This window comes from Helianthus annuus, chromosome 17 (assembly GCF_002127325.2).
Source record: "Helianthus annuus cultivar XRQ/B chromosome 17, HanXRQr2.0-SUNRISE, whole genome shotgun sequence".
Lineage (NCBI taxonomy): Eukaryota > Viridiplantae > Streptophyta > Magnoliopsida > Asterales > Asteraceae > Helianthus > Helianthus annuus.
Window position 1 is genome coordinate 161,861,958 of NC_035449.2, and position 12,779 is coordinate 161,874,736.

Below are 12,779 nucleotides of genomic sequence, written 5' to 3' on the forward strand. Positions count from 1 at the left end.
CGCTGAAGGGTTGGACCCTGAAGGTGTTTATGTGCCTGCTTGGCAAGTGAAGAATGATGATACCTTCAAGGATGCTGCCGTTTGTGAGGATGCTCTTAGTCATCTTGCTCCTCCCTCTGTTCGTGAAACCATTGCTGAGATGGACGATGACTTTATGTTATCTCGCATGGTTTTAACCACCTGTAACCTTGCTGCCATGCTTCCCCAAGGGATTACTCGGTTTCGCCAAAGGATGCGGGAGTATGAGGATTTCTCGAAGAAGAAGGATAAGATGAAATCCTCCCTAGCATCAATGAAGAAGGAAATAGCTGGGTTTGCAGAGAAGGAAACAGCGTGGAAGAAGGAGGTTGATGGTTTGAAGAAGATGCATGATATTGAGATGGGTGACCTGAGGAAGAGCTTTGAAGCTAACTTGTTGAAGTTGAAGGCTGATCGAGAGACCTTAGCTGTCCAGCAGCAGGCTTTTCGTGAAGAAAAGGAAGGGTTGAAAGCTTCATTTGGTCAAGTGACTGCGGACAATCAATGGTTGATCGAGCATGGTTTCCAGCAGGTTGTGACTTATCTTTTGCATTCCAAGGAATTTAACTCTGCCCTTGGTGATGTTTACACCAAGCTTTTGAACTTGGGGAAGCATCAAGGCCTTACTGCTGGCTACAAACTTCATGAGTCTGGACAACCCTTGGAGAAGTCACCCATGTTTCGCCCCGAGGCTTCTGATATCTTCAAGGCTTCTGTTGAGCAGATGGAAAGGCTAACTTACCCCTTTATTCATGAGGTATCATCTTGCTTTGGTAAGCCTTTGTCTGTTTTACAGGAATTGAAGCCTGAGGGGTTGAATGAGAAAGTTTGTGGTGAGGTTTTGGGTTCCTTGTCAAGGAAAAGGTCCTACTCTGGGGATAGTGATGATACCCTCTCGAGTTTGCCTGAGGCTTCAAAGGATGCTGGTTTAGAGACCTCTGCGGTTGGTGGTGAAGAAGGTGCTAAGATGAAGAAGACTAAGAAAGCCAAGAAGTCTAAAGCTGAAGGTTCCAAGCCTTCTGTTAACTGATATTTATTCGTAGCTTTCTTAGCAAACACTTTAATGTCTGTAATGTTTTAAACAATGTTAGGTTTTTGGGAACCCTTAAGGTTCCTGTGGTTGGTTAGGCCTGTATGGCCATTGAACACTAGTTTTATTTGCAAGTCAATAGGGCTTGCTTTGACTATCTTCTGAAGGTCTTTTATGGCCTTCTTAACTATGACATGATGGTTGTTGTTGGTGTTATTTTTGTTTGCTCCATTTGCTTGGTTTGCCTTGTGAGGTTTCAACCCTTCAGGCTTTTTGTGTAGTTGTTAATGGGTTGAAGCCTTTAACCTTTCAAGCTTGTTTTCTGTTGGCTTGAAATTTGGGTAGCTTTTGGTTTGGTTTGCATGTTTAGTTGATAAGTTCGTTTATCTTTTGTCCCTTGTTTTTATTTTCTTGTCTTGTCTTTGTTTACTTTGTCTTTATGTTTTTTACACTTTAAAGGGTTCAGTGCTGCAGTCACTTTGCCTTAGTGTTTATCATCAAGACGTAGTATCTATCCTTTTCTTTATTTCGTTGTAATTTGTTTGATTTCGTAAGTCTATTTATTGAGTACATTTTTTAGACTTAAGGAACGATTGGTGTAGGCTGTTCAAACCTGTCTATGAGACATTCTTGTTTTTTCTTAACAAATCTCATGGAGTTGTATTAATCTAGGAACTCACCCCTTATATAGGTCCATTCAACCCTTGAACCTATTGAGCGATATGGCCTGGGAGCTCATCCCCTTACATGGCCCTTGCCATGGAGTTTTTTGCTAGGTTCTCAACCTGATATTAGGATAGAAAGACAAGTTTGATAAAATGACTTCATTCATTCAAGCAATATCTGCTTTTACAAAAGGTTTTTGTTTCGATACAAACCAAACTTTCTAAACATAGAACTTTCTCAAGGTTTTTCCGTTCCAGTGCCTTGGGAGCCTTTTGCCTTCTAGATCTCCCAGCTTGTAAGACCCTCCTTTGTGTGCTTCGAGGATGGTGTATGGACCTTCCCATTTCGGGCCTAGTTTCCCTTGATTTTCTTTTTTGCTTGCTTCGTTGTTTCTGAGGACTAGATCCCCTGGCCTGAATCGTTCGTTCTTGACCTTCTTGTTGTAGTAGCTTTCCATCCTTTGCTTGTATTTGGCTTCTTGTATTGCTGCTTGATCCCGGGCCTCCTCTAGGAGTTGTAAGTTCAACATGGTCTCTTGTGTGTTTACCTCGGGATCCATGTTGACAATTCGTTGGGTTACAACTCCTATTTCAGCGGGGATTACGGCTTCGGATCCGAATACCAAGCTGTAAGGTGTCTTTCTGTGACTTGCTTTTTCTGTTGTTCTGATTGCCCATAGAACGCTAGGCAATTCTTCCAGCCAATTACTTTCATATCTCCCCAATCTTGTTTTGATGCCTTCCACTATGCTTCTGTTGGTCCTTTCAACCTGACCGTTTGACTGCGGGTAAGCCACTGAGCTGAAGATTTGGTTGATCCTGTACTCCTTGCACCAAAGGCTGAAGGGTTTCTCAGCGAATTGTTTCCCATTATCGGTGACAATTACCCCTGGCAGCCCATAGCGGCATATGATATTCTCCCAAACAAAGTCTATGATTTGCTTTCCTGTGATCTTGGCAAGGGGTTTAACCTCTGGCCATTTGCTGAAGTAGTCAATTGCTACCAACAGGAATTTTACTCCCCCTTTGCTTGGAGGGAATGGTCCAACAATGTCCATTCCCCATTTATGGAATGGCCATGCTGAGGTTATGGGGACCAAGTCATGTTTGGGACTTTTTGGTATTGGGGAGTGGATTTGACAGGCATCACATTTCTTCAATTGCTCGACGGTGTCACGATGCATTGAAGGCCAGAAATATCCCAGGTTCATGAGCTTTGCAACCACCGACCTAGCTCCAAAATGAGCTCCGCATATTCCTTCATGCACTTCCTTAACCAAATACTTGCTTTGTTCAGGGCCTACACACCTTAGCAATGGTGCAAGGTAACCTTTTTTATAGAGAGTTTCTCCTTGCAACACATATTGTCTTGCTTTGATCTTTACCCTTTCAGCTTCCGTTTGATCATTAGGCAGTTCATTGTTTTGAAGGAATTTTTTGATAGGAGTCATCCAATTTGGATCTTCCTCGGTGACCACATCTTGTACTTCCAATTCATCAATCGACCGGGCCTTCAACACTTCAACCAACACCTTTTTCGTGAGGTGGGCGAATGTGAGAGATGCCAATTTGCTCAAGGCATCGGCCTTTTTGTTTTGGGATCTCGGAATCTGTTTGATGTTGCATGCCTGGAAGGTGTTCATTAACTCCTTAGATTTTTCTTTGTATTTTCTCATGTTGGGCTCCTTGGCGACATAGCTGTCATTAACTTGGCTTGATACTAGTAATGAATCAGTGAACACTTCAAGCTTTTTGACTTTCATTTCTTTGGCCAGCCGTAGACCGGCGATCAATGCTTCGTATTCAGCCTCGTTGTTGGTGGTCTGAAAATTAAAACGGAGAGCATACGTGAATTCCAGCCCCTCAGGGTTGATTAGGACTAAACCAGCTCCTGACCCTTCAACGCTTGAAGCCCCGTCAGTGAATAATTTCCAGGCTTCAGGGTTGGAGGGTTCAGCGGTTGTGGTGTTCACTTCTTCAATTGTTTGGCTTGGGACTTCGACTAGGAAATCAGCCAGGACCTGAGCTTTGATGGCTTTTCGTGGGACGTAGGTGATGTTATGTTCACCTAGTTCCACTGCCCATTTTGCCAACCTTCCTGAGTTCTCAGGTTTTTCAAGCACATTCTTGACAGGTTGGTCAGTGACCACTTGTATAGGATGTGCTTGGAAGTATCTTCTAAGCCTTCTGGCTGTTTGGACCAGGGCTAGAGCGAGTTTTTCAAGGGGAGGATATTTTGTTTCAGCTAGTTTTAGAGTCTTGCTGAAAAAATAAACGGGTACCTGAGCCTTGTCTCTTTCAATAGTGAGAACTGCACTGATGGCTTCGTCGGCAACTGAAAGGTACACCGATATGAGCTCCCCGGTTTCTGGTACTGCGATATCAGGTAGGGAAGCTAAGTGCTGTTTCATTTGATTGAAAGCTTCTTCAGCTTCATCGGTCCATCTGAAATCTTTTTTATCTGAGCAGTTCTTGAGCGTTTTGTAGAATGGTAGAGATCTTTCGGCCAGTTTTGAGGTAAAACGCTTCAAGGCTGCAAGCTTCCCGTTCAAGCTTTCAACCTCCTTCTTGGTTCTTGGTGGTTTAGCTTCAAGGACAGCTTTTACCTTGTTAGGGTTGGCTTTGATACTTTGTTTTCCAACGATGTGGCCCAGGAATTTTCCTTCATCAAACCCAAACGAGCATTTTTCCGGGTTAAGCTTCATGTTGATCTTTCTAAGGTTTTTGAAGGTTTCTTGGATATCGTCAAGCATTTGGTATTCCGTTTTGCTTTTGATTACCAGGTCATCGACATATGCCTCCATGTTTCTACCAATTTGACTTTCAAAGGCCTTGTCGACGAGTCGTTGGTAGGTGGCACCCGCATTCTTGAGGCCAAAAGGCATCTTTTGGTAACAAAAAATGCCCTTGTCGGTGTGGAAGGCTGTCTTTTCTTCATTCTCCTTCTTCATGAGGATTTGGTGATAACCTTTGTATGCATCGAGAAAACATTTAAACGGATACCCTGTGAGAGAATCAACCTTGAGATCAATTTCCGGGAGCGGGTAGCAATCCTTGGGACAAGCCTTGTTAAGATCTTTAAAATCTATGCACATTCTCCAAGAGTTGTCGGGTTTTCTGACCATAACAGGATTTGAAATCCATGATTGGTACTTGACCTCTCGGAGGATGCCAGCTGATACAAGCTTTTCGACCTCCTGGCAAGCTGCCAGGCTTCTCTCGGGTGCCAAGCTTCTTTTCTTTTGAACCACCGGCTTTACATTGGGTGGTATCCTTAACTCGTGTTCAGCGATGCTTCGAGGGATCCCAGTCATATCTTCGGGAGACCAGGCGAATACATCGCTGTGATGTTTCAGCAGCTTTTCAAGGTATGAAAGGGTCTCTTGAGAAAGGTTGGGGTTGACCCTTATTCGTTGCTCGGGGTATTTAGGGTTGATGACTAACCCTTGCTTGTCCTTCTCACCATTCGAACTTTCCCCTTCGATTAGATAAGCTTCCTGAGAGGGTTGAAGGGTTGCAATTCCTCTTTCGGTGGGAAATTTGACAGTGCCATGGCCAACGGATACTGCCATGTAGAATGCACATTGTCCGGGCCTCCCTATGATTACGTCATAGTTAGAAGGGATGTTGATAACCACGAAGGTTAGCGATCGGGTTCTTTCCTTTGATCCCTCCTTAAGACAGACATCAAGGGTTATTTGCCCCAAAGGCTTCAGGGTTACATCGGCGATACCTTTTATGGAGGTCCCGGAGGGTTGAAGCCTTGAACGTTCCTCATTACTCAATTGGTTGAAAAATTTCTCAAACATAATTTCAGTGGCTGCTCCCGTGTCTATGTATGCTTTACACGTTTGTAAGGTGCCCACGGTGGCTTCAACCACAAGGGGACCAGGAAGTGGGTCCTTCCTTGTTGGGGGGAAGCAGACACACTGAAGCTCCCAATCTTCCAACCGTCGCTTCTTGTAAGGGACCTTTTCATCAGAATATACCATGTTTACTTCCTTCCCTTTGCCTTCAGCCATCTTGTCTCGAACCCCTTTTACCAGATGGGCGAGTTCTCCTGACTTAACAGCCTCTTCAATTCTCTTTTTCAGTTGGAAGCAGTCATTGGTGTGATGTCCCTTTTCTTCATGGAATTCACAGAACTGAGTGGAGTTCTCATTTTTTCGACTCTTGGGAAGAGGTCTGGGAGGTCTAAAGTTTTGCTTGACTTCTTCCGTCGCCAGGATTTCTTGAGGGGTTTTGGTGAGGGGAGTGAAACTCATGCCTTTATCTCTGCTTGAAGGGTTTCGCCCTTCAACCCTTCGAGGGTCTGAACCCTTTGAGCGTCTGTCGTAAGAGTTAAAGTTTCCTCTCTTTCTGGCTGGGCTACTGCTTCGCCAGCCAGGACCCCTTTTTCTTTGTTCTTTGATATCCACGGCTTCCTCTCCCCGAATGTGAGCCTCGGCTCTTTCAAGGGCTTCTTCCAAGGTTTTTGATGTAGTGAGTGATACGATAAACGAAGATCAACACGTTGATTCTACGAATACCCGTGTGTCTCTTCCCCAACCCCCAAATTGCAACCCAAAGGCCACAGAATTTGAAGTGAAAAATAAGTTTTCTCAAAATTCAAGTCTGATTGTTTCATTCACTAAAGGGACATATAAATAATGACAGAAATTCGAAATGGGCCTAAAAAAAATAACGGGCCAAACACAAGCCCAAAAACAAAATGCCCAAAATACTTGAAAAAACATAAAAATGGGAAAAACTAATAGAAATAAACGTTTTCTCGGCCCGGACGATGACCCAAACCGCCGTAGCCCGAGTTAGAGCCATTTCAGTGAAGCCCCTTTAGTGACCCGATCTTGGGCCTCCAAATACAGAATGGCCCGCTCTTCCACGCTTGGGCCCGCATCAGTTTTGGGCAGAGATTTGTTGAAATCTCGTGTGAGATACTTGGAGGTTATGGCGTTCATAAAACCGGCCACCCTCATTTTCTCATCAGCCCCCACATAGGTTAGCCCTTCTTTTTTGTATCGTTCAATGAATGCCCGTAGGCTTTCATCATCACGTTGTTTTATCTGAAAGATCACTGTTGCGTCTTTAACGTACCTCCTTTGTTGGGAGAAGTTTGCCAGAAAACCTCTGCTGAGATCGTCGAAGCTTCGAATGCTTTGAGCAGGTAGGTCGTTGAACCAGATTCTAGCGGACCCAACAAGAGTCTGCATGAACATTAGACAGCATTCAGCATTCGTCCATTTTTCTATTCGAGCAGCTCCAATGAAGATCTGAAGATGATCTTCGGGATCTTCAGTCCCATCATACGTTCTGATGTGAGCTGGCATTTTGATTTTAGACTGAAAATCATAATCAGCTATCTGTCTAGAAAAGCATGAAAGATTACTTGGCTTGTAAGGTTTAGCCAGGTCTTCTTCAGGTCTCGTACCTACGTTGCTGTTATTGCCATAGTTTCCCTGGGTGGCAAGCACTTGATTGATAAAGTGTTGCCAGGGGAAGTTGGCCATCATCTGAGACATCATGTTGGGTATGAAATTGAAACCTTGAAGGCTTCCCGGACCAACTGAGCAACTTACCCCAAGAGGGGTGCTGGCAACAGCACTTCGTGCTAAAGGGAGCACGGGCAGGGCTTGCTCCCATGTGGTAGTTAGAGAAGTGGGACAACTGGTCACCGGGGATTGTAGGAGTTGGTCGAGTGTTAACTCGTGTCCCAGAGGAGTACCACTAGCAGTTGGTTGGGAAGAGAGAATAGAATGAACAGTGGGGTTTGTCACAGTGGACAGATAAGGGTGAAGGTTTGAAGGGTTGCTGGGACCGGCCTCACCTCTTGTAACAAAGGGTGGTAGAGGTGGCCCAGGAGACAACGTTGGCTCAGGTTCGTCGTAATCTAGACGAATCCTTACCCCTTTTTCCCTTTCTCTGTTCACATGTTGGTTAAGAAGTGATCTTAGCTCAAGGAAGTTATTAGCGACCCCCTCGGGGGTAAGTTCAACACGTGCCGGAGTGTCTGACACACCAACGTTGGGAGATGGAGCTCCAGATCTGGATGGGGTTGGTGTGTTAAAGGTAAGGAACTCGGGTGTACTCCCCGGAGTTGAAAAAGGCGTTGTTATTGTTGTGTGAGCTTGACCACTTCCCGGGGTAGAGGTGTTAAGGATCTGGTTTACCTCTTCCGGAGATCCACTTTCTGACATGGTGGTTTTGAGTGAAAGGAGCTACACTTACCAGGTCTCTTTTGAGGAGAAACAACGGCGTAGCCCCACGGTGGGCGCCAACTTGTTGATGCAACAAACACGGGACCAAGGATGGTAGCTAAGTTGGTTAGGCAAAAGGGCTGAAGGGTTCAGTTTTGCCTAACGCAGGTCGCGGGGTCCCTCCACGTTTGCAAAACGTGGAAGGAGGTTCACTAGTATGTTCTTGTTATTTGCTTTGAGGTTCTTTCTCCGAGGCCAGCTCGAATCCAGAAAAGAAAGCAAATATAATGAAAGTGATGAAGAGTTGTTTGGAGGTGACAAAGAACTCTTTGAATGACTAGAGATTAAGGAATCTCTGCCTTTTCGGAATGTCTTAGAAGTGTACATGAGCTGTCTTCTTATAGTGGAAGACATCTCCTGAAATAGCATAAACTATACTAGCGAAACCTGTTTGCAAATGGAGGGTTTCCCCTTTTGGGGTTGAAGGCTTTGGACCCCTGGTTAATAGAGTGTGCTTGTGCAGACCTGCTCTGACTTTGTGAGTTGGTGAGCATGAGTTGGTGGGACGAGTCTCTAGACATGACTGATTACTGTTTCTCGATTTCCTCATTTTACAGCTTTTCATCCGATGAACCTTTCAACCTTTTAAGCTCTTTGCATATTAATCATTTTGTTTATCCTTGGGCTACCCCCGTCGTCAATAATCACATCGAATCGATCGAATTCAAAGTTCTTAACTCTCCTAAAGTTCTAGCCGAAAATTCGATCAACTTGAGGTGTTTCGAGACTAACCCAACCTTCTTGTGTTTTGAGGTAAGACGAAGTTTTATAAATTATCGATTTGATCTTTAATCGAATCAAAATGCATCGGAGGCTTGGGCTGTATAAATTGAAGAATACCAATACCGCCTTCCTTCGAAATGGGGATTGCGGTTTAAAATGGAAAGAATCAATTGTGGAAGAAGGGTGGAAGCGCTCCATACGAGTAGAGGTAATTGGGATTTTTTTTTTTCCAGCGAGAAAGAATTTAAACGGGGTATGGAATAATGTTGTCAAAGTTATTGCGAGAACTATGATATATGGCATTCCGCTTCGAAGATTTTCCAAAGGTGATGTGGGAGATGGGCGGCGGATCTCCATTTGACTGGACCATGGCTGTCAAACGAGCTGCTAAAAGATGTGTATCCTAATATTTTCATTATGGAAGTTGAAAAAAGATTTAATATTGCTAGCCGAATGAAGAACAACAATGACTCGCCTGTGAGTTCTTGGATGGGTGGTCTTGGATAGTGAGGAGCTTATTTGGTGGGGGCGGTTAAAAGATTACTTACCAAATGGGGTCGACTATAGTAATAATTAGGTGATGCAATGGTGCAAGTGGATTCCGTTGAAGTGTAATGTGTTCGCTTGGAGGACTGAGATGGGAAGAATTCCTATGTCGATGGCTCTTTGAAGTCGCAACATCAATATTAAAGATGTAAGTTGTCCTTTGTACGAGTCCGGCGAAGAAACTGTTGAACATTTATTCAACTTATGCATTGTCGCGACTATTGTTTGGCAATACATTAGTGTTTGGTGTAGGGTGGGTCCTTTCCTCATGTTCTCGTTTAGAGACCTTATGGAACTTTTTAATCATGTCAGGCTTAATGGGCTGGAAAAAGAAGTCTTTAAGGGTATCGTGATTATTGGGTGTTGGACTATTTAGAAAGCTAGAAACGGGCTGAAGTTTGCTAATAAACAAGCCCGAGTGAAAGACATTATAGGTGAAATTAAATCCATGGTTTATCTTTGGTGTAAGAGTAGATTTAAAGCTAGATCTATTTCTTGGATCAGTTGGTGTAATTTTGTAATTATGTAGGTTGTTCTGGTTTGGTCATCCCGTTTTGTGGGTTGGTTCGTTTTTAATGTTCACATTTCAAAAAAAAGAAGTTTTTTTTTATGTGCAAAAAGTTGTTGAATGACTTTTGTGAGAAAAAAACATAAAGTATAATTTTTTTTTTTTTATATATTTGCTCAGATATTTAATAGGCTAGGTTGTTGTTTTGTATTTATCTACATTCACTTGACTCAAAAACTCAATTAAGGCATGTGTAGTCATAAAGCCCTTTTTGGGGCGTTATGCGACACGTGGCGAAACGCATAAGAGATAGTTTTATGGGGCTTTATATAACTTGAGTGTGTAGTGGGGATATATATGTATGGGGCTTTATATATACGTATGTACGTATGTATATGTGTGTGAGTGGGGAATAAATGGTAACGCCGTGATACACATCACGGGAGGGAAAAATTACCCCATAGCGCCGCCCGTAGCGGTGTTCCGCGGCGCTATGGGGCGCTATGCTGGAATCTCCCGTGATATGCCGCCCCATTACACAAGAACTTATATACTTGTTGGCCATGAAGTTTTCTCACCTTAATTTAAGGAAATACCAATTGAGAATTGAATCTAAATAACCTACTATTTGATATTCCAAACATATAGGAAAAATGTACATTCCAAATCGTGATACAATCCCTTAAATTTTAACACCAAACAAAGTATCATAAACCAAAACACATTTAGACAGTCGGGTCAATGAGTTCACCGTTCAAGAACTCACGGTAAGCAGCAACGGGCCAACTGAAGCCACGGAACACCAACCGAGAAGCCAAAGGAACATCGATGATGATCTCTTTCTGTGTAGGCTTCTTTTCATCGCGAATAGCGATCAAGTAACTCCTTCCGACCCACCCGATCCATCCAGCTATGTACAGAAACAGAATCCCGGGAGTAATGAATTCGCCCCAATGTCTTTGGTCTCCACTCACAATCAAGTGTGGCAACCCATCTGATCCACACAACAATCCTTGCTTTCCATAGTTGTCAAATCTGCATGTAATTTAACAGTTTAATACAATTTAAGTGAACCAACTCAATTTAACAAGCAAATATGAGCAATATGATATGAATGTGTATGTGTGTGTGATCCAACTTCTGATTTCAATATGATTACAGCTGATTCATCATCATCATTTACTCCCACCAATAGCAAAGCTAAGGTAGGGTCTGAGGAGGATAAGATGTAGACAACCTTACCTCTACCTAGTAGGAATAGAGAGACTGTTTCCGGTGAGACCCCCGGCTCGATAGGAGTTTTGCATCAAGCCTTGGACATAAGGCATATAACACTCAGCAATCGGGACAAAGACCGATTAGTGCATGTACCCTTTTGTCTTTCAGCTATCAACGCCACTACATGATGCATGATTAACCATCCTCCGCTTTTAACGTTATTTTCACGAAATTAGTAAAATTTTGTAACCTAAACTGAAATAGATGCAGTTTTGGACTATCAACGACTTCCAAATCGATCAATTACATTAGATCTATTCAGATGAAAGCGAATTACAGATCTGAATGTAGAAAAGGATGTATTTGAACTATTCATAACGCAAACAGAAATTGATCAAGTTATGAATATCAACAATTTTAAAATCGATCATTTACATAAGGTCAGATTTGGATGCGAAAACGGATACTATCAACGATTTTGAAATCGATCAATTAAGTTAGATCTATTCAGAATTCCAGATGAAACCTAATTTTAAATGTCAAATGCAGAAACGGATAGTATCAACGATTTTGAAATCGATCATGAAATCGATCAATTAAGTTAGATCTATTCAGATCAAACCGAATTTCAGATTCAAATATACTTCTAATCGTATTTAAACTAGTCGTAACACAAACTCAAATCGATGCAGTTCGGATCATCAACAACTTCAAAATCGATCAGTTACGTTAAATCATTACAAAACCTAACTAGAAAACCTAGATTACTGTATAAAATTTGTAAAAAAGTTATTCAGATCAAACCGAGTTTCAGATTCAAATAACTTCTAATCGTATTTAAATTAGTCGTAACACAAACTCAAATCGATGCAGTTCGGATCATCAACGACTTCAAAATCGATCAGTTACGTTAAATCATTAGAAAACCTAACCAGAAAACCTAGATTACTGTACAAAATTTGTAAAAAAGTTACCTGCGTTTCGTCTTCTCCATTGTAGCTTTGATAGCAAGAGCAGGAGCACTGTCCGGAGCATAAAGTTTCAGAGAACTCTCCAACTTCTTCAGCGACTGCTTCTCTCTCTTGGCGAACTGCTTCGACTCTTTACACGGAGTAAGTCCAGAAATATCAGCAGACGCCGGTAACACGGCCACCGTAGACGAAACAAGGATCGAAGATAGCGCAAGTGCTGCCGATAAGGCTTTCAACGATGAGTTGTTGCTTTTCTCATCGGTAGATGCAGAACAGACGATAGCACTGGTGCTGGTGGTGACCTTTGATCTGGATGATGATTTGAGGTTGGAGACCTCGAGTGGCTGGAGGAAGTTTGTGGAGATTGTGAACGACATCTTGGAGTGATGTCTGAATTTTGAGATTTTTGGGAAGAAGATGAAGAAAGTAGGAGGAAGAAATAGAAATGAATGGATGCATGAAATCTGTTGGATAAGATGGGATGCTGACGTGGGTGATTCTTATTGGTTGGGAATGGTGTTTAGTGGCTGTGCGTGTGTTGTTGAAAATCCTTTCTGTGTATCTATCGTTTCCACGTAATATATTTATATTATTATTATTATTGATTTTTTAAGTAGACAAATTCTTTTATTATTGATTTTTAAAGCAGACAAAATTCTTTTTTCAATAAAAGACTTAAAGCATTTCATACGTATAAAATGGTAAATTCTCACCAAATTTTCACCAAATTTTAGAGTAAATTACAAGTTTTGTCCTTTATGTTTACACCAAATTGCAGGCGCTGTCCTTTAGCGCAAAAGTTAACAAGTTTTGTCCTTAATGTTTCAAAATCCTGCACGTTATGTC

The 12,779-nt window shown here is 42.5% G+C and overlaps 1 protein-coding gene across 1 annotated transcript; it reads right to left on the reverse strand.

Annotated features, from left to right (window-relative positions):
- Positions 1–10,350: 10,350 nt before the first annotated feature.
- On the reverse strand, positions 10,351–12,378 carry LOC110926335 (photosystem I reaction center subunit III, chloroplastic). Its single transcript, XM_022170080.2, has 2 exons — positions 11,937–12,378; positions 10,351–10,779 (listed from the first exon to the last, which is right to left on the reverse strand). The coding sequence occupies exons 1-2, from the start codon at positions 12,308–12,310 to the stop codon at positions 10,470–10,472; spliced, it is 684 nt and encodes a 227-aa protein (XP_022025772.1). The 5' UTR covers positions 12,311–12,378; the 3' UTR covers positions 10,351–10,469.
- Between the last annotated feature and the right edge of the window lie 401 nt (positions 12,379–12,779).

Coding starts and splice junctions, on each gene's coding strand:
- LOC110926335 (XM_022170080.2), bottom strand. CDS start 12,310: ATGTCGTTCACAATCTCCACAAACTTCCTCCAGCCACTCGAGGTCTCC. Junction 10,780..11,936: donor ATGGAGAAGACGAAACGCAG/GTAACTTTTTTA, acceptor AATTACATGCAG/ATTTGACAACTATGGAAAGC.